The sequence below is a fragment of the Capricornis sumatraensis genome, chromosome X (genome assembly GCF_032405125.1).
Source record: "Capricornis sumatraensis isolate serow.1 chromosome X, serow.2, whole genome shotgun sequence".
Lineage (NCBI taxonomy): Eukaryota > Metazoa > Chordata > Mammalia > Artiodactyla > Bovidae > Capricornis > Capricornis sumatraensis.
In genome coordinates, this window is record NC_091092.1 from 112,267,398 (window position 1) to 112,288,530 (window position 21,133).

The 21,133-nt window shown below is 39.0% G+C and overlaps 1 protein-coding gene across 1 annotated transcript in view; it reads left to right on the plus strand.

Moving 5' to 3' along the window:
- DMD (dystrophin) overlaps nucleotides 1-21,133 on the plus strand; it is a 1,795,368-nt gene that overhangs the window by 1,376,168 nt on the left and 398,067 nt on the right. Inside the window, exon 51 of the mRNA XM_068961890.1 lies at nucleotides 12,089-12,261. Within this exon, the coding sequence (XP_068817991.1) occupies nucleotides 12,089-12,261 (173 nt within the window). The remainder of the gene's footprint in view (nucleotides 1-12,088; nucleotides 12,262-21,133) is intronic.

The window sequence follows — 21,133 nt, forward strand, 5'->3', positions numbered from 1 at the left end:
TCCCTGCTGTCATTTACCCTGAAAACTGCTCCCTAAACAATTATTTTCAAATTCTTTTCTTGACTATGTCAGGCTTGCAGTAGAAGCTCCAGTGGAATCTTATCATTTTAGGATCAGTTATAGTGTCCAGGCTGCTATCAAAGCTCACAATGTCCACTCTGTACCCTTTGGATCCAGTTGTTGACCCTTCACAACACCACTACCTCTTAGATCCTGCTCACGTTTCTGGCTCTCCTCTCTGTGCATTTGGTATTCATTTTCCTTGAAAAGACCTCATGTCTTCTTTGCTCTCAAGCTTGGAGTCGTGGAAGAAGAGGAGAAGAGTCCACATGGATATAATTTTAATGAAAGCTCTCGACAGATCAGACACTAAGTTAGCGTTTAGATGCTTTACTCACATCACCTCATCTAATCTTTACCAAAACCTTATAAGATAAGTATTATTAGCCCTATTTGTGGATGAAAAAAAACAAGTTTTGAAGTATTTTATAATTTGCCCCAAATCACAAAGCCAGCAAGTGAGGTAATTAGAACCTTAACAGATCTTACGACGCTAAAGACTAGGCCTTGCCCATGGTGCAGTACTTTGTCTCACTCTATGTTAATCACCCCCATCCATTCCAGACTTTAAGACATACTCATGTCTTTATGTACTCTTTAGTTACATGGATCTTTGTAACTCTTCGTCAACTGCTTGAAATCAGATTCCCCACCTCAAGTATAAGCTCTCAATATAAACATTAAAAAAAAAAATCATCCCCTAAACTCCATTGATCCTTCATCCCTCTTCAGGTACTATCTTATTTCTCATCTAAATGTCATAGTCAAACTTTCCGACAGTCCTGTCTGTTCCATTAACCTTCTAAAGTCTTTTTCTTATATCTATTTCTTCCTCTCCTCTGAAACTGTTGCCAAGGTAACCAATGAGTTTCTTTGTTGCCAAATCCAATAGACAGTGTTCTATTCTAATGTAGCCAAACTCCTCTTCTTCTTCTTTTTTTTTTTTGGCTGGACCATGTGGCATGTAGGATCTTAGTTCCCTGACCAGGGATTGAACCCATGCCCCCTGCATTGGGTATGTGGAGTCTTAACCGCTGAATCAGCAGGGAAGTTCCTAACCAACCTCTTAACACTGTTTGACACTGTTGCCTGCTCCTTCCATTTTGAAACCCTTTTTCCTCTCTTGGTTAGCATGACATCAATTCCTTAGTTTTTCTCCTACTGATTTGGCACTTCCTTTTCTGTCTCCTTTGCTAGGTTTTCTACCCCACCTAACCTCTGAATGTTACCAGTTTCAGGACATGCTCTGAGGGCCCTTATTCCTTTCTCTTTTCTTTCTCCCTCAATATACTTCAGTTCAGTTCAGTCACTCAGTGGTGTCCAATTCATTGTGACCCCATGGACTGTAGCACGCCAGGCATCCCTGTCCATCACCAACTCCTGGAGCTTACTCAACCCCATGTTCATCACATCAATGATGCCATCCAACCGTCTCATCCTCTGTCATCCCCTTCTCTTCATGCCTTCAATCTTTCCCAGCATCAGGGTCTTTTCAAATGAGTCAGTTCTTCGCATTAGGTAGTCAAAGTATTGGAGTTTCAGCTTCAGCATCAGTCCTTCCAATGAATATTTAGGATTGATTTCCTTTAAGATTGACTGGTTGGATCTCCTTGCAGTCCAAGGGACTCTCAAGAGTCTTCTCCAACACCACAGTTCAAAAGCATCAATTCTTTGGTGCTCAGCTTACTTTATAGTCCAACTCTCACATCCATACATGACTACTGGAAAAATCATAGCTTTGACTAGACAGACCTTTGTTGACAAAGAAATGTCTCTGCTTTTGAATATGCTTTCTAGGTTGGTCATAACTTTCCTTCCAAGGAGCAAGTGTCTTTTAATTTCATGCCTGCAGTCACCATCTGCAGTGATTTTGGAGCCCCCCAAAATAAAGTCTCTCACTCTTTCCATTGTTTCCCCATCTATTTGCCATGAAGTGATGGGACTGCATGCCATGATCTTCATTTTCTGAATGCTGAGTTTCAAGTCAACTTTTTCACTCTCCTCTTTCACTTTCATCAAGAGGCTCTTTAGTTCTTCTTCACTTTCTGCCATGAGGGTGGTTTCATCTGCCTGTCTGAGGTTATTGATATTTCTCCCGGCAATCTTGATTCCAGCTTGTGCTTCTTCCAGCCCAGCATTTCACATGATGTACTCTGTATATAAGTTAAATAAGCAGCCTTGACATACTCCTTTTCCTATTTGGAGCCAGTCTGTTGTTCCATGTCCAGTTCTAACTGTTGCTTCTTGATCTGCATACAGATTTCTCAGGAGGCAGATCAGGCAGTCTGGTATTCCTATCACAGCTTGTTGTGATCCACACAAAGGCTTTGGTATAGTCAATAAAGCAAAAGTAGATGTTTTTCTGGAACTCTCTTGCTTTTTCAATGATCCAATGGATGTTGGCAATTTGATCTCTGGTTCCTCTGCCTTTTCTAAATCCAGCTTGAACATCTGGAAGTTCACGGTTCACATACTGTTGATGCCTGGCTTGGAGAATTTTGAGCATTACTTTGCTGGCATGCAAGATGAGTGCAATTGTGCGGTAGTTTGGACATCCTTTGGGATTGGAAGGAAAACTGACCTTTTCCAGTCCTGTGGCCACTGCTGAGTTTTCCAGATTTGCTGGCATATTGAGTGCAGCACTTTCACAGCATCATCTTTTAGAATTTGAACTAGCTCAACTGGAATTCCATCACTTCCACTAGTCTTAGTATCAAATAACCCCACATTCTTAAAGCCAGCCCAGACTCCCAACTCTGAGTTTCATATATGTATTTGAAATCTCCACTTCACAGTCATTTTAAAGGATAACATGTAACTAGAATACAAAATTGACTTTCCCCTAGTTTTCACCATCTCAGTTAATGATACATCTGTCTGTTGCTTAAGTTAAGAATTTGGAGTCATCGTTGAGATACCCCTCTCCTTTACCCTCATCGTCCAATCCCTGAGTATGTGTAAGTAATCCAACATCCGGATTATATCTCACATCAGTCCACTTCTCTCCTTCTACAATCACCCCAGTCCAGGCCACCGTTATCTCATCTGGGTTAGAGCCCCTGGCCTCTCACTGGCCTTTTGTTTCCTCTCCTGCCTCCTTTAATTTCCACGTAGCAATGTAGTGATTTTTTTGAAGCCTAAATCACACCATGTCACCACCCTGCATTAAAAGTCTCTACTGTTTTCCATTGTACTTGAAATAAAATTCGAACTCCTGACCATGGGACAGCAAGGCTCCACGCTATCTCCAGCCTCTCTGACCTCCTAACCAGCCACTTTTCTTTCTTAGGAAAGATCTTGGCTAGAATGTACTATTACAGAGCTGATGCAAAGGTCCGCCCTTTCACTTGGGAGGAATTTGGTGCCCTTAGGTTTGCCCGTGACTAGGGTCTTCTCATCTTGTAAGTCCCAGCTGACACTGAACCTTCTCACTTAGGTGTTCCTTGACCACGATGATCACAGAGCACCCGATCACCGCTGTTATCACCACATCTCTGCCGTTATTCTCATTGTAGCTCCCTCATGTGCTACCGTCAGAGCCCCTTCTGATTTTATTGAACATCTATCTGTTTACCAGATTTCTCCCTGGTTTATCTTGTTTCTCTCTCTTGTCATCCTTCTATGCTGTGAATGTCAAAAAGGCAGAGATACGGGGTTTTTTCATCACCGCAGACCTGGGTGCTGATATATCAAATATTAGTGGGAGGAAGGAAGGACAGAGAAAAAGAGGGGAAGGGGAAGGGAAGAAGGGATGAAGGAAGGAACTAGGCCTGGGGACTACACCTTTCATACATCAATCATATAGATTCCCACTGCTCATCATGAAATCTTGGACTTAAAATAGGCACTTAACGCATGTTTGTGGGATGAATAAGTAGGCAGACTGTTTTGCACTGTGACAGAACAAAGAGAAACCAGGAAAAACAAGATGCAGAAGCAAAAAGATAACATCCCATCTTACATCCAGCCTAGTATATCTGAAATGAGCCATTCAGCTTTAGAAAGTCATTTTCAGAATAGAGTAAACCAGAGGGTCAGACAAGGAAAGAAAGCATCATGTGTTTCCAGCATTTGGGATTGCTTAGGGCAGACTGACAAATGGGATTTTGCTCCGTTTCCTCTGGGGTAATCCACCCTAGGCCAGATATTTTTAAAGATTAGATTTTGAAATAAAGGTTTGCACCTGGGAATGTACTGCGTCAGGAGAACAGATCCCTTCTCACCAGTGTTTGAGTGCTTAAGTGTGAGAATTTTTGAACACGATATGAAAGTGAAGACAACAAAACCCGCAGGATAATAGTCTCTGAGGACCTTAATAACAGCCATTTTTAAAGCAAAGCCTGTGGGCACCTAAATCCATAGCTACTCCTTTAAGATGCATTGCAATGCAGTGGACCTGAACACACACTCCTTATCTACCTAGAGCACCCAGGCTGTGAGCCAAACGGCACTCCTCAAATTAACTCGAGTTTCTCTGGGGATGACAGTTCTCCTGCTTTAAAAAAAAATTTGTAATAGCCAGGTAGAGAAAAGAAACAAGGAGTTGGAGTCGTACCCACTGTGAATGTGTAGCTGGCTGCATTTCCTGTGTGAGTTAGGAACTCCAGCAGCTAGATTAGAATCCCTATAAGGTCACGATTATGGGTCCAATTCCTTTCTATGGGTACTTCTTAAAAATCCTTTAGGAAGGATAATTCTGTTTTGTTTTGCTAGTTTTAATTTCAGTCCATAACAGACAGATACTTCTGTAACATGCAATAAAAATAAATGACTTTTTAAAAAATTACAAAAACGAGACACACAAAATGCAAGCCCATGCTTTTTTATTTTTAGATTGGTATACATGTTTCTGAAGATTGACTCAATTTCTGCTCTCATAACGAAATGTGTGTGTGTGTGTGTTTAACAAATCATTTTGGATAACCAAGCTAAGGGAGCTTTATTTTGGCATGTTTAATTTTGTTTTATTTAACTTCTTTAAAGCATCAACACCTTTTCAGAATAACTGTGTTGGAGAAATTCATTCAAAGAGATTTACATACACTACTTTATTCTTACATAGAGTTTATTGAACATAAATCTGCCTGTTTCTGGCTCATTCAGGATCATTGTCATTAACACTAATTATTTTGCTTTGCTTTAAAGTTAGGTAATGCCTACAAGGGTAAATAATATATGTAGGGCTGTTAGTTTCCACACTGTGTGACCCTGGTCAACCCTGAGTGCCCGGGGCTCCTTTTACACCTTTCAGGTTCTCTGTCAGGGGTCACTTCCTGCTGCTCTCTGTTTAGCCCTTAAGGATAACTTCCCTTCTATTTTGGATCTTCTGATTCTGACCTTTTAAGTTCTTGGAAACCAGATCATCACCCTTTCTTTTCCTATCAAACTTGTTTGAATTAGGCAAAAATTACCGGTAAAGAGAACTAATGACCTTATCATTATTCACATACTAATTGCTTTCAGAAAAGATTAGAGATGGTGTGTCTGCAATGAATTTTTTAGGGAGATTTGGTCACTTACTCTTCCTATATCTTTTTGTTGTTTTTGTTTTATTGCTTCTCAGTTATATTCAAGATAAGGAGATTATCATTTGCTGAGTTCTTGTCTAGACACAAATAATACCATACACATAGGAAAGAGAATATGTGGAATCTATTACCTGGTGTTTCAGAATAGTATCATAACCATTTGTTTGGATAATAAAAAGAAGGGTATAGCAGTAACTAATTCTTGGCATTGTCCTTCTTTATTTTTCTTCTAATAAAACTTTTATAACTTTTCATATTCTTCCCTGGTTGTCTTACTACTTAAGATCACCCTGGATCATTCTACTTTTTGAACAAAATCATACAAATTTAATATTTAATAATCTCATATTTGTCCTTTATTTTCTTTATGAAACTCTATTCTTACTGGCTTCTTGAAAGAATGTCTTTATCCTACTTAGTTTAAGGACCTTGACTCCATTCCACCTGGTTCTTCTTAGAACTCATTGTCTGTTGCAATCAGGTCATGGAATTTGTTGTACTAGCTCATAACCCAAACTCCTTCCCACATTTCTGCCCTTTCCAGGCTTTTCTCACCAAATACCCTCTTCCTCTTCCCTTCACCCCTCTCTTCCTTCTCCATCCTTCAAGGCTCAAACAAAGTTCCATGACTTTGTAAAGTCTATTTCCATCCCCCTTTCCCCCACATTGATTCTCATAAGAAATCATTACATCGTCCTTATTAAAGGCTTATGGAGTAGTAAATGGAAGCCCACTCCAGTATTTTTGCCTGGAGAATCCCATGGACAGAGGAGTCTGGCGGGCTCCAGTCCATGGGATTGCAAAGAGTTGGACACGACTGAGCAGCTGAGCACATGGCACACATTAAAGGCTTATTGGGTCTGGACGATGTTCAAAGTATATTACCCAAATTATTCCATATAATACTCAACCCAGCAGGTAAGGTATTGTTATTTAATATTTGGTGAAGCCAGGGAGATAAAAGAGTCTTTAAACTTATGCAACTGTTAATGAAAAGAGGAGGAAGAGACTAAAGCTGTGTCTGTGCACTTTCCCGTCAGTTTTCCCTGGAGGCTAAGAAAGGCGACTTATGCCAGAAGGAGTCTAGATGCTCAGGAAAGAAGGAGTGGTGAGATTTGAAAATGCTCCCAGGAAACACAATACTCCCTACTCCTAAAACTGCCCTCCAGTAAGCATATTACTTGTCTCATATCCAAACTTCCTTGATATTCGCAGTTGAAATTTGCTCCATAATTATACATAACTTTAGACTAAAGGTCTCTTTCTGAGGGGAGGGGTTACATATTCTTTTTGCAGTGGCACCCATCTTCTCAGTTATTTTATGCTCTCTCTTGTGGAATTGGATATATCTGTCCACTGCCTCAGATGTGTTTAACAGTCTCCATATTAATAAGACTGTAAAATCACTCTTGGAATACAGAAAACAGCGTTAGTCTACCTTGTCTAATGGTAGTGCTGGATTGCTGTAATTTGGGCAAGAGTATTATTACTAGGAAAAATTAATAGGAAACCTTTTTAATTAATAGGAAGAAAGTTAGAGGCAATAGAGCCTAGTGGGTACGAGTCCAGTCCCTGGAGTCCGATGGCCAGGGTTTGAAAAATCTCTGCATGGTTTATTAGCTGTGTGACCTTGTGCATTTTTTACAGAATCTCTCTGTAATTTCACTCTTTTATGTGTAAAGAGAAGATATTCATAATGCCTACCCTAGAGAGTTACTGAGAGGATTAAATGAGCTCATGTATATACAGTACTTTAGACAGTGTCTGCCGTAAAGGAAGTCTTATTATATATGTTGTTGCTTGGCCTCTGTTGTTATATAACAAATCCATTCCCCCCCTCCCCCCCGTTCATTAGTTCTTGTTCTCCCTAAAGAATACAATCACAAAAACAAGAGAAAACTTACACTGAATGTAGCAACTAAGGCTTGAGGGATGTTTTCTTGTTAAGGCAGGAGTGAAATAAAACTCCTTAAAAATATCTGTGGAAATTACTTTTTGCCCAGGTTGGGTCTCCTCTGAGAAGTCCACTTGACTCTGCATCCCAACTTCCTGCTTTTCTGGGGTCCCTGAGTCTAAAGGTTCATCTTAAGATAAATGCCATGGTGGTAATTTTGTGCTAGTGTGAGCAAGTGCCTTCCTACTTCCCCTGTGGATGTCTCCCTCCCTGCCTAGGACTCTTGCTGCCTGATTGCACTGAAAAATCTCCACTGCAGCATGCCAACTTCCTAAAGAAACCTTCTGGTCCCCACGGATACTCATCTCCATGGCCGAGCAACCAACCTGGGTCCTGTAGCTTGACAGAATCCCTACCAGCCCACCAACCCAAAAGAACATGGTCAAACTGTGTCCACGCTGTAATGTCACCTCATTACATGTGATGTTCATATGGTTCCTTTAGACAAAGGAATGAATTAGTGCTGAGAGAATTTCTGTTCCGTCAGCAAGGGTATTTTGTAGTAAGGAAACCTCCATGCAAAGAAGTTTTGCTCACAGGTGGTCCCAGATGCCCAATAGCAAAGTGAAAAGGGTAGTCGGGTTTCCATTTTTCATTTTGAATAAATCGATCCGTGTGGGTAAATTTTAATCAAAATCAGCAATGCTTGGAGAAGGAAATGGCAACCCACTCCAGTATTCTTGCCCGGAGAATCCCATGGACGGAGGAGCCTGGTGGGCTGCAGTCCACGGGGTTGCAAAGAGTCGGACATGACTGAGCAACTTCACTTTCACTTTTCAGTATCTCTGATAACCTGTTAAGTAAGTAAAAGTTTTGTATTAGGGTGAAGATAATGCTAATCAAGAGTTTCTTTAGACCTGACCTGTTTGTCTTGTTGTGATAATACATAACATTAATTTGGTCTGGGAATATCATATATGACCTAATTCATAATTTCATAGCTTAAAAAAGAGCCAAATTTTAAAAGCTTGAATGATCAGGATAGTATTTATCAAATTTAATAATTACTGAATACATGAAAATACATTAGTTTCAATGTTACTAGAAATTAAACAGTACATGAAGAATCAGCTTATTCAGCCAGAAAGCATGCATCTGAACAGCATGTCTTCACTCATTAGAGATGTAATCGTTGATCACATGATTGTGGAATAGGATTGTTTTGTAGAATTCTGGAGATGGAGTTGAGTCTTTTCTGTAATCTCAAAGTACAGTAGACACTTCTCTGTTGTGGGCCCAAAGCCACAACCACTAAGAGCTTTAAACTGTCAGCAGCTGGAATCCCAACAAACAGCTGGATCAAACTTCATTAGGTAAGAACTTACATAGCCATGGGGAAGAAATGATTCCATGATTCCTGCACATTACTGGCCTGCCATCATTTGTGGAATACAGTCAAAAAGTAAAAAGGACTATTAAAAATCTTTGAACTTTATTTGGTAGTTGTATGACCCTTGTGAGTATTGTGTCTCTGTTTTGGAACTCTTACTCTCAGATAAAGTAAAATGATATTTACTGGAAAAAAAAAAATCAGCAATGCTGTCTTTCTGTGCGCTCTTGCCTCAATAGTTGTTTTTTTTCTCCTTGTTAGCAGTAACCTTGTTCAGCTTGAATAAATAACCACTATTCATTATAGCCAGTGCTTATCGCAAATGGTGTGTAGACAGCCTACGATCTTGCAGAATCAAAAGAACTGCATCCCTTGACCACATTTAACACTTTTGGCAAGTCAGTTACACATTATTGAGCCTCAGTGCTCTCATCTGTAAAACAGAGAGAATACCATGTACTTCACAGGGCAAGGAGTAGGAATAACTAAAGTGATACATTTGTAACTGCATTGTAAACTGTAAAGCTCTCTTACTATACATGTGACATTTGTTGCTCAAAACCACCATCATGAATTAGAGAAGTAATACTGAGTTGAGTTACTTTCTTGCCAATGTTAGGACTTTCCTTAAACTACTTCTGAATCGCCAAGGGAAGAAATTTTAATCTGAGTATCTATGCGGTTTGGCAGGGAATTCTCAATGTGTAGTTAGTAATATGAATGAGTTAAAGAAAAAGTGCACACTAGATTCTAGAAAAAGTACAAGGATAACTGTCTTTTGCCTTCCTCTTATATTTCCCACAGTGCTATGGCTAGACAAATAACTGGTCCTCAACAAATACTGCTTTTATCCATTTTATATTCATTTCTTTCTTCATGATACAACACAGATGTTTAAATTCAGGGCAGTGTAAATGGCAAAGATGAAAATTAGCAGACCCATGCATCACCATCCTATTTGTGCTTGGGAAGACCTCTCATTTATTCAGCAAAATCTTGATGACTTCACAATACACATAATCTCTAAGGAACTATTGGTTGAGCCTGGGTCTCTGCTCTAAATGCAGGATGTAAAAATTCAAATGTACTATAATTTATATGCATGCTAATGTAGAAAGCTGACTGTATCAGTCAAAATATCTTCATTTGTTGACAACAAGAGGTTTGATCTTAATTCCTTAAGTGTATGCTCTGAGGCACAGTTTTAGGTAGCAAACAAATCAAATACAACAAGAAGAGTAAAGTAAAAGAGAAAAGTAGGGGGCATTATCTTGAGAACTTGAATCTGTTTGGGTTTTAGTCCTGAATTATTTAGATATGTTAACCTCACTTTGCTCTTTCACTGAAGAAGTGGCATATTCAGCAGGGCGTGTTTTCCCATGTAGGTACACAAATGTAAATTGCATGTATATTTGATCACGCTCCGTTCAGCAAGAAGCCCAATACTAGTTTTCTACCACATCAGCTAGTTTCAAAATCAGGCTATTTCCTTCCGGAACAAGCCTGTTTTTGATGGGATAAAGATAGATGTTCCTCGATCTGTTTTAGTATTTCTATTCTTTCAAATTCAGACATGATTTTTCCACATTCCCCTCCTGCCTTCCAGTCGAAGGGAATGAGACAATTCTTAGAGTCCATGAGTGATATTTTGGCTGCCCAAAACCGTGACAGGGGCCGTTCATCTTCAATCTACCTGACCCCTAAAACATTCAAAATCCTGTATCTAAGAGGCTGTGACTGAAAACACAGGCCAGTTCCTCAGATTTTGTAATATGTTATTGCTGCCACTTTTCCTTCCTTCCTTTAGAGCAATTTAATTCAATTTTAGAAAGGTGCCGGGGTGTGTGGGGGGGGTACTTTTCTAGTTACACAGATCAATCCAATTGTTCAGAGCTTCAGAATGAATTTTTAAAGTTGTTGAACAGAAGCATACAAATCTCTCAGAGCAAGTCAGATAATGTACAAAGCCTCCATTCATTGTGTGGGCAGAAAGGAATGCTAGTAGCCAGCAGCTCTCTAAGGAATGTTCCTTTGGCTTTGACCGTTCTGCTGGGAACAAGGAGGGAAACACACATAGAAAGTGAATTTATAATGTCTCTGGCTTATAATGGCAAAATGATAAGAAAAGTTGGCTGTGTAATATAAACTGTCAGTTGCATATTCCAGGCCTCCTCTCCGCGAGGTCCCTCCCACATCCACAGGCCTGGCTACCGTTTGGTGAGGAGTACAAAGTGGCTGTTTATTATTATTGACTGGTGAGGCCTGTGCTCTGAAATTCATTCTGTCAACAGAATGTAAGCAAAGTTGGCATTTTAAAGCAGGGCTCTTTCAGTCGCTGGGTTTTCTCAGGATTGCTATGCAACAGGATCAGTGCTGTAGTCCCCGGTTCAAGCTGAAAATGTTACACAGGAAGACATACCATGTAAAGGTCAGATTCTTCTACTATGATAATTTTCTTGATCTGTGTATAGACAAATGAGGTTGAAGGCATCACTTATTATAACTCTTATAAAGGTCCTTTGGACTTTTCCACCTGTTGAGCCTAAAAATGTGATGGGATTTTAGATGGGAAATCTTACAAATACGTGATGTTCTAATAAATGTATGAGATTGTCTTACCAAGGTGAATTTAATGTCTATTGTCAAGAGGATTCTCTCGTATGATCAAATCCCATGAATGTGCTGGTGCTATGAACCAGTTCAACCTTGTTGATTAGTCTGTCCATGCTTTTGTAGTTAGAGTCAATTCTACACAGTACTATGTGCTTGGAAAATATGAGTTGACTCAGAGTGTAATATGGTGATTGGCACCAGGGTGCACTTAATCACGGAGTTTTATTTCCTATCACTTCCATAAAACAGTGTATTTTGTCCATGAACTGGAAGACAGAAGTTAAGAAATTTATAAAGTTATAAATACATTATGTCCCAATTCATCTCAAGGAATAAATGTATTATACCTAATAAGACGCCCATTTCGAATTTGAATTTGCATAATAACATAAAGAGATAATATACCAGGAAGAGTTGGAGGTGTATCTTCTTGTTAGTTGGAGGTATATCTTCTTGTTAGTTGAACCATTAAAATGCCTTTTGAACTAATAGTCTAATTTTTTTTTTTTTTTTTTTTTTTGCCATTCTCCAAATTCATAGTCACAGCCGGTCTCTTTTTTGTTTAGTAATTCTGCATGTGTTCTTCTCACTGATGCCCCGTAGGACCTCCAAGGAGAAATCGAAGCTCACACAGATATCTATCACAACCTAGATGAAAATGGCCAAAAAATCCTGAGATCCCTGGAAGGTTCTGATGACGCGGTCCTGTTACAAAGACGTTTGGATAACATGAATTTCAAGTGGAGTGAGCTGCGGAAAAAGTCTCTCAACATCAGGTAAGAAAAGATCCCAAACGAAAATAGGCCAGAAAGAAATTAAAATGGCAACCTTCCCCTCATTTTCCTAGCACAATATCTTCTATGTTTATGTAAATCCTCCAATTTCAGAATGACTTGTTTTATTTTTAATAAATGAATCATTTATTTGCTCCGTATGGAGATGATAGCTGAGGGTTCAGATGCGATCAGAATGGTGCTGTTTTATAACCATGGGAGACATATATATGAAGACATTTGAGTGAATTCAAATGAGGAGCTCAGCGATCCTGATTTCATAGCATTTTCTCTTGGTTTATCACATGGTGATTCAAAAAGTGATAAAACTGATGTATGTTTATTATGGAATTCTTTCTTTGGCATTATTCTAAATGCATTACTGAGGACATTCTTCAAATACCATAACACGTTATAGTTAGCAACTTAAAGGAAATCTCCCCAGAGCTCCCATGGCTAGGGAGAGATGACAGCTCCTTCCTGCCTTTCGTTCCCTCTCACATTGCATTTCCACATCCTCTCTAAACTATGCCTTTAGCTATTCTATACCCCCCTATTTCACACTTTGCCCTTTTCTGTGTTAACAATTGAAAAGTTAATGAATACGTCCCAGCTTTGTTGTAAGGAGGGCAGAGTGACACTCTTGCTGTACCCATTTTGCAGTAGTTCAATGGAGGCTAAGGAACGGAGAGTGAGGAAATAAAATGCCCGGGGCCATCTGGGTGACATAGGAGGTGCAGGGGTTGCACAGCAGGCTTCCTGCTTTCTAATCAGTTGCTTTGCCTAATTCATGTCTCTTTATAAAAGTATTCTGTGTCCTTTTCTCTTTTCTTTCTTTGTCGAGAGGAGGTGTGTTATTGGCAGGGAAGGAGAAGTGGAACGCACTCCACACTGGGAGTCGTTACCACCACTCGGTCGTAAGATGACCAGAGGGAGATTGTTTTTCTTCTTAATAAGTCCTTGTAAGTTGTCCCAAATTTGGACGTAGAGTGTCTTTGCTTCTATAATGAGGAAAAAATATAACTGGAATTTCTTCATTTGAAAGCACTCTTGTAGAAGTCTGCACTTCATCTGACATAATCATGATGGTAGCAACTAACACTTACGGTATGCTTCGCATACCATGCAGTGTCGTGGGCACTGTCAATTTGTTGACCCATTTAACACTCTCAGCTGCTCCAAGAGAGACATTCTATTATTATCCTCTCTTTGCATTTGAAGACACTGCACAGGGAGTGGCTAAATAGCTTCCCCAAGGTCACTTAGTAAGTGGCAGATCAAAGATTGGAACATAGGGAGGTCTGGCTCCAAAGTCTGAGCTTTGAACAATCATATTATGGCAGAGAATATAAAGGCAGAAGGAGAAGTTAAGTCTCACCTAGTGTTTACACATAAACATGTCATATGTGAAAGGATGAAACAGAGAAGCCGATTTCTGGGAGGAGAAAAATATTTGTATCTCTGTGGTCCCACCCTCACCCGCCAGCTTTGTACCCCAGCTTCCAAGGCATTTGTTTTTCTCTCCCTTTTCGATCCATGAATTTTGTATGGACGTGTCACTGTGGGCAATAAGGGGCAATGGCATTTTCAAAGATAAGGAAGCTCCATTTGCGTTCTACAGGTTCATCTCTTAGAGAGGTCAGTGTCTGTAATGACACCGGCCACTTTCAGAACATCTGTCATTATCAAGGAATGAAACTCGTGAGATGGGAATGATACCGGTAGATAAAGAAAAAAAAAAGTTATGCTTTTCTTGCGGGAGAGAAAAAGAAAGATGCTACACCTGTTCTGAATGTCACCCAGTGCCTTTTCTCTCCTTCATGTGAACTTGATGAAATAAAAGGAGAATTGAAAGCGGCGAACAGCATGTCAGCCAAAATATGGGCTCTTCATTCTCAGCAATTTCCCATATGCCAGCTACTGCAGTTGAATTCTTGCTGTCATTAGTCAAGTAGAAAACAGTTACCTTAGCTCATCTGAGGTACTGCAGATTCGAGATTTTAAATATTCAGATCAATGGTTTTGGCTTTTAAGTAGGCCTCTCAAATAATGCAGAATGTGTTATAAACACTCACTTATAAAAAAAAGCAAGGAAGTCATTCTTCACATTAAAGCGATTCAGTTTATTTCCTGACGCTTGGCTGAAATAAGGGTATCAGTCAATCTGTGCTGAATGGCAGGGTTCAGCTGGGAAAAGCACGTAGAGGTAGTAATTGGGGATGGTTATGGGATAGGATAGATGAACCCTGGAACACTCAGATACAGAACCCTCAGTGACAGAAAAGCTTGCATTGCCAATCTGGTCAGTTCCTCCATCGGCATTATTTTATAGTGAAAAGTCACTACAATTTAAAAAACTTCCAAGGATGCCCTGGAGAGACAGCCCTGGGTTTAACTAAGCTACAACACATTATAACGAAAACTTATAATTTTTCATTGTTTCATAAGAGATTCTGAGGCCATTTTTATATTTCTCTTCCTATGATTGTGATTCTTATTTAAGTCCTCATCAGGTCATTCCGTAGTGAAAATTTTGTCTCTGTCTTTTTACATTGAGACCATCCATTACAGATTTACAAAAATATTCTTCCTTGGACACTGTTTCTATCCTATTATCCCTCTGGTCAAGAACTTCCATCTCAGTGCCCATATTTCACTCACTAATTTATCTGTTCATTCAGCAAATATTTATTGGATATTTACTCTATAAAAAATACTCTTCTAGGCATGGAGAGTACACAAGTGACAAAACACACCAAAGAAAATCACTGCTCTCAAGAAGCTTATATTTAGTGTCTAGAATCTAGTGAACCTTCCACTCTCCATCAACCATGCCTAATAAGCCCTTTCCCTTTTGGTCCTTTCTCTGTTTCCCACTTCCTTCCTCACCAAGCAGCCATTTAGTTACTGCCCAACATGGATTCTCTGCTTCAGATAAATTCTGCTTTCTAACCCCCTCCCTGCTCTCCAGCAATTTTTTCACTGTCCCATATGAGTATATACTTTTGTCAGTCCTCACACTTCGAACACAGTCTCTCCTCTCATCCTCCAAATATTGTCTCGAATTCCATAATCAAGGTTTCCCTTTCTGCTTTTTTACCAGGTCTTCCCTGTACTACTCTCATTACACTTGGTGGCAAGTTCTTTGAAGTATTCCTGAGTTGTTTCATTGGACTATCCTAGCTACCTTCAGCTAAATCAGACAAACACAAAACTCCAAGTTATAAATGAGTTAGTGAGGTAGAGTTGAAATGGTCCTGGACCAACAGCTGGGCCATGTGGTTTCTCCTCTGGCTCTGTTACTACCTAGCATCTACTCTTGAGCAAATCACTGTAATGCTTCAGAATTTAATTTTCTCTCTTGTGGAAATGAGGAAGTTAGACCAGACACACGGGTGGTCTCTTCAAGTTCCCTTGCAAATCTACAATCCTGTTATTTTAAATTCTACAATCACTCCTTGTGATGGCAAATTATTGAGCTTTTTACCTAGGTTTTCTTATGTTTAAAAGAACTGATTAAGTTCAAAGGTATGATATAAGAGAAAGTAAATACAATGTCTTGGAGAGAAAAGAATTCCTTAATTGAAATTGTATCTCATAATTTAGTTCAAAGAAAGTATATGCCGTCTGTTCTACATGTGTTATCACATTGCATTTTGTCCAAGCGATATAAGAAAGAGAAGTAAATACTGGGTAATAGCTAAGTGCCATTGAACTAAAGATTAACTGCTTTAAGTGGGAGAAAAATAGAGGGAAAGTTTTCTACTTAAGTACACACACACACACACACACACACGCACACACACAGAGTCATTGATGACATCATCCAACATCAGCATGGCAATGTGTCAACTAAGGTGTTTCCCATTCTAAAATGTTCTGTGTCTACAAACCTTGTGTTTTTAATTTTGAAAATGTGAATAATTTGAGAAGTGATCAAGCGAATTTTTTACCTAAGAATTAAGTACAGACATTTTAATTTAATCTGCCACTAAATTTATTTTCCAGATTATCGTATATATTATTAACTATGAGAATCACATACATCCACATAATTTCAGCAAAATTTATATTATGTGAGGTTTTTATACTTGGGGAAAAACTTGTAGATATTATATAAAGATAATCCCTTTTATGAAGTTTTGAGCATTCATTTGAGAGGTGAGGACCCCAACATTGTATGGTCTGCAGCAGCAGGAAATCTCTTAGAAAGTACAAGGTATTAGAAATTAGAATAATTAGAAGTCTTTTCTCTGATGGAGGACAAAAGAAAGCAAAGTCTTTCTGTCTTTGAAAGAAAAATGCTGCTTGGACACTGAGTGTCTCTGACCTTTTCCTTATTCTTGAGATATTAATTATGTTTGAAAGTTGGAGTTCATCTCTTAGCGGGAAAAAAAGATGTTTACTTCTCTTTGAGCTTAATTCTCTTTATTTAAAGCCCCATAACTCCCATTTTATTTCTGTGGTTCCTTAGTATTTCTGCACTCTTACCTTTTCTTTCTGTATGCCTGCATGCTATCTTTTTACACAAGAGTACCAAAGATATACAGGGATATATCATTAGTTTTATAAAGGAAGTCAAAGTGAAAAATGAATTCAATATAACACATTTTGCTTTAAGAATAGATGCCTTTCAGAGTAAAGTTTTATTAAGGATTTCAAACTAGGCATCAACTGAATCACACTTGAAATATCTGTGTCTAGAGAAATAACAATCACCTTAGCAGCCCTATAATTCTTAGAGTCCTGACACTGAAGAGTTTCTTAAAGACCAAGTTATATATCCCAGCATACCTAAAGGTTCTGCATTTTACCTAAACCTTAAAAATTACAGAAATTATCTGCTTATTAAAGATTGCTACTTGCCTTGTTAAAAGCTAGTAACCCCTAAGCTCTTATCCTCACTAATAAAGATTAATAGAAAATGCATAGAACCTAAGTGTGTCTCTTCAAACATCCTCTTTAATTTTCTGTTGAGTAGGTAGGGATAAATAGAGTATGTTTGCCAATTAACAGGAAATATATTTTGCTCAGGGACTCCAAAACATTTGCTGGAAACCATCAAGGTTGAAGATTTCCTCATATGAGGAAAGTTTGTAGTTTCCATTTCCCATGTCAATATGACAGCTCAGGTTTTGTGTTTCAGCAGGTGTCTTTGTACCTTTGTGTCTCAGTTCCCACATTTGCAAAACAAGCAGGTTGAATAATCTCTAAAATTCCTTTTAACCCTAAGAGTTTATGATAAAATTGGGTAGGGATGGGGCAGTCATTACAAATACAAAGGAACATTTTCACAAAAAACTCCAAATATAAATATAGGTTAATCATTTAGAAATATCTGGTATACAATCTTGAAAATAAAAATGGGGCAGCTGCTTCCAACAAATGCATTAGAAATGTGTCTTGATAATACTCCACTGGCTTAGCATGGCCAGAGAAAATGTTTTCTGAGCTCAGAGCATTTCATTACAGTTAGATTTCCTTAAAAATCATGTCACTGGCAAATTCCACCTTTGCCATGTGGAAACCAATAAGTAATGCTTAGGGCACATAGGAAATACTTTAAGAAATTCTTCCTCTAAGAGTGGTGCTGGAGCTCAGAGCCTTGTTCAAATTATAGAAACTCAGTATCTGCGAGTTTATTTCTTTTTTGCATATACATTCATTTGATTATTTTTCAGATTTCAAATTTGTGGTTACCAAAGGGGAGAGGGAGGAGGGGAGGGACAAATTAAAAGAATGGGATTAAGAGATACAAACTACTATGTATAAAATAGACAAGCAGCAAGCATATATTATATAGCATAGGGAATTATAGCCATTACCTTGTAATAGCTTAAAATAGCGTATAAGCTACCAAAATACCAAATAACTGTGCTGTACACCTGAAACTACTATCATATTGTAAATCAGCAGTAATTAAAAATTAAAAAAAATTTCAAGTGCCAAAAATCTTGGGGTGAAACCTAGGAGTCTGTACGTTAAACAAGCTGCTCAAGTGTTTCTTATGCACACTAAAGTTTGAGAACCATGGCTATAGATTTGCTCTCTGTTGTTTTAAAGCAGAAGCCATTATCTGACTGAGGTTTCTCCTCTCCAGCCTGAACCGACTGTCCACTGTCTTTTATAAGCTTGTTGTTTTTGTCCACATATCACATCTTTCCTTTCACCCTCAGGCTTCAGCAAGGAACAGAAAGTCATTTGATATGTACTTAAGGTAATCAGATGTTTGGAAAAGTGATCTAACGCCATGCCTCAGGGATGACTAAAGAAGGCTCCCTCACCTGGGAAAGTGAGAGCTTTGTGTCACACAGGATCCCAGGCCCTTCTGTTCCTCTGTTAACTCTCTTGGCTGTCCTGTGTCCCTGAAGTTTCTCTTAGATCCATTAGAACAGAATTCCCTGGGTCTCAGTGCTTTTCTTTTCTTTTCTTTTTTTTTTTTTTTGCCTCTTTCTTAAGGCACACAAAGGGTTTCATTGACCTGCTAATAATTGGTCAGCACCGTTTATCCTGGACGGGTTGTAGCACTGCCTTATGTAAAGAAAGCAGGAGTTGGAAGACTCATCTTGGTCCGCCTGCCCTTGAGCAGGGAGGTGTTATTTCCTTCACCAGACACGTGGAGGCCAGGCACTAGACATCCTTATATCCTGCCTTACCTTCCACTCTCCTTATTCCGGTGCTTGATTGGGACTGAGTGGCACTCAGTAAATATTTATCTAATCAGTGTCTTATTTAGCATTCACTGCCTTTCCATGTCTGTACTGTGCCTGTTTCTACCTTTCAATGTGTCCTGCTTGACAGCCTCCTTTACCCCCAAGGGGCCCAAGCTGCAAATTCCAGACACCCTAGGGAATCCTTTTAACCAGTAGTCATTACATGTCACTAAACAGCTAAAATCTTGCATAGGGAGCTCTCATTTCAGCTTATCCTAGGCAAGTGATAACTGAAATAGGAGGAGGGAACAGAAACATTAAAAGAACTGACCTCTATGCCATATGCAGTCTTCACTGTTACATTTAATTCATGATATTTATGATATGTCATGATTCATTTCTTAGATGATAATGTCCTTAGAGTCTTGAACAGATTAATTTCCCTGATGAAAATACCTTCATTTTTTTTTTTTCCTGAATATCGTCTATATGGCAATTTGGAAAAGTATAAAGATGAAGGAGTACATCACGTGTAAATCCAGCTATGAGGGATAAACTAGTTGTTTCAGAATCTTTTTCATGCACAATCAAGCATGTGCACACGGATACACACACAAGCACGTTAGAAAAAGAGATATACATTGTTGTAACCTACTTTCTTACTTAACCACTGACAGACTGATCTTTTCCATGTCCATGAATATTTGCCTACATCATCACATTGAACATCATGCAGGATTCACAGGATTTGAACATTGCATTGTATGAGTTCACTAATATATATGCAAGCACTTTCCTAGTACTGAATATTTACATTGTTTCTACTTTGTATCAATCATATGTATGGTGTAAATAACAGATTTCTACCTGTATCTCTGCATGCTTTCCCGGTTATTTTCTTAGAATAAGTTCCTTAGTTTTAAGCTTGTGGGTTGTTGTATTTGCACATTTTAAAGACATATCTGTATCATCAAATTATCCCTCAGAAAGTTTAGAGTAATTTAATTTCAGCACCTAGGTACTATTTGGTGATTCTGTTTGACTAAGACCAGCAGGAAACTGGTATTTGAAATATCAGGCCAAGTTATGAAATGGCAAAGGGGAATGCTTTTCTTCCTGGTGACTTTGCATTTCAATCTCTGCAACGTTAGAAACTATACTGTATGTATGTTAGAGGCAGCATTAATTTTTATGAATTAATTAGTAATTGCTGATAAGATGTAAGTGATACAGCATAATTCTTGATTCACCTGAGGGCACAGCTTGACTCACATTCTGAGTTTCTTTGTTTTCTGGATGATGATTTATTGTCTTAATTTAGCTTCTTATCCCCAAGTGAAATACAGATTCTATAACACAGATCATTCATTTGTATAGTCTTAAATGCCTTCTATGGATTACCATGTTCTAAATACAGTTGATGGTAAAGCACTCAGCCTCTTGCCTAAATTATTCATGTTGGGGGAAGGCTTGCAGGCCAATGTCTGATTTTTACTTTTCCACATGAGTTGTTGTTGTCTCAGCACATTTTACACAGAGGAAACAAAGCGGAAAATGTTGAAACTCAGTGAAGACAAATCCCAGGTGCATGTGAATAAAGAAGGGTAGATGCAGAGGAGGAGCATATGGGGAGAGGAGCAGAGAGGAACAGATGCCAGATGGAAGGAGTCAATGGAAGAGGCTGCCTAGGGTGTAGAAATGGAAAAGTCAAAATATGGGGAGAGACCTTTCCATTTCTCAAAACAGAAAGAATTCCAGTCCTAGCATGAGTCACACAAAACTGAGCGCTTTATATTAGTCACTGGGTCCAAGTTTTTCTACCACAGACATTAAGAGTCATTGACTGCAACACTACAGGAAAACAATCCATTCCAGTGTATATTTCATGCCAGAAGTCTCAGAATTCTGCATGTTAAAATAAACATATAGCTAAACAGTCTTCCCTCAAAGTTGCCCCCCAAAATAGCCTCCCATTTTGTTGGTCTCAAAAGCAGGGAGCCAGATTTTTATTGAGGAAGTGAAGTGAAGTGAAAGTCGCTCAGTCGTGTCTGACTCTTTGCGACCCCAGGCTCCTCTATCCATGGGATCCCCTAGGCAAGAATACTAGAGTGGGTTGCCATTTCCTTCTCCAGGGGATCTTCCTGACCCAGGGACTGAATCCGGGTCTCCTGCATTGCAGGCAGATTCTTTACTGTCTGAGCCACCAGAGAAGCCCCCTTTTA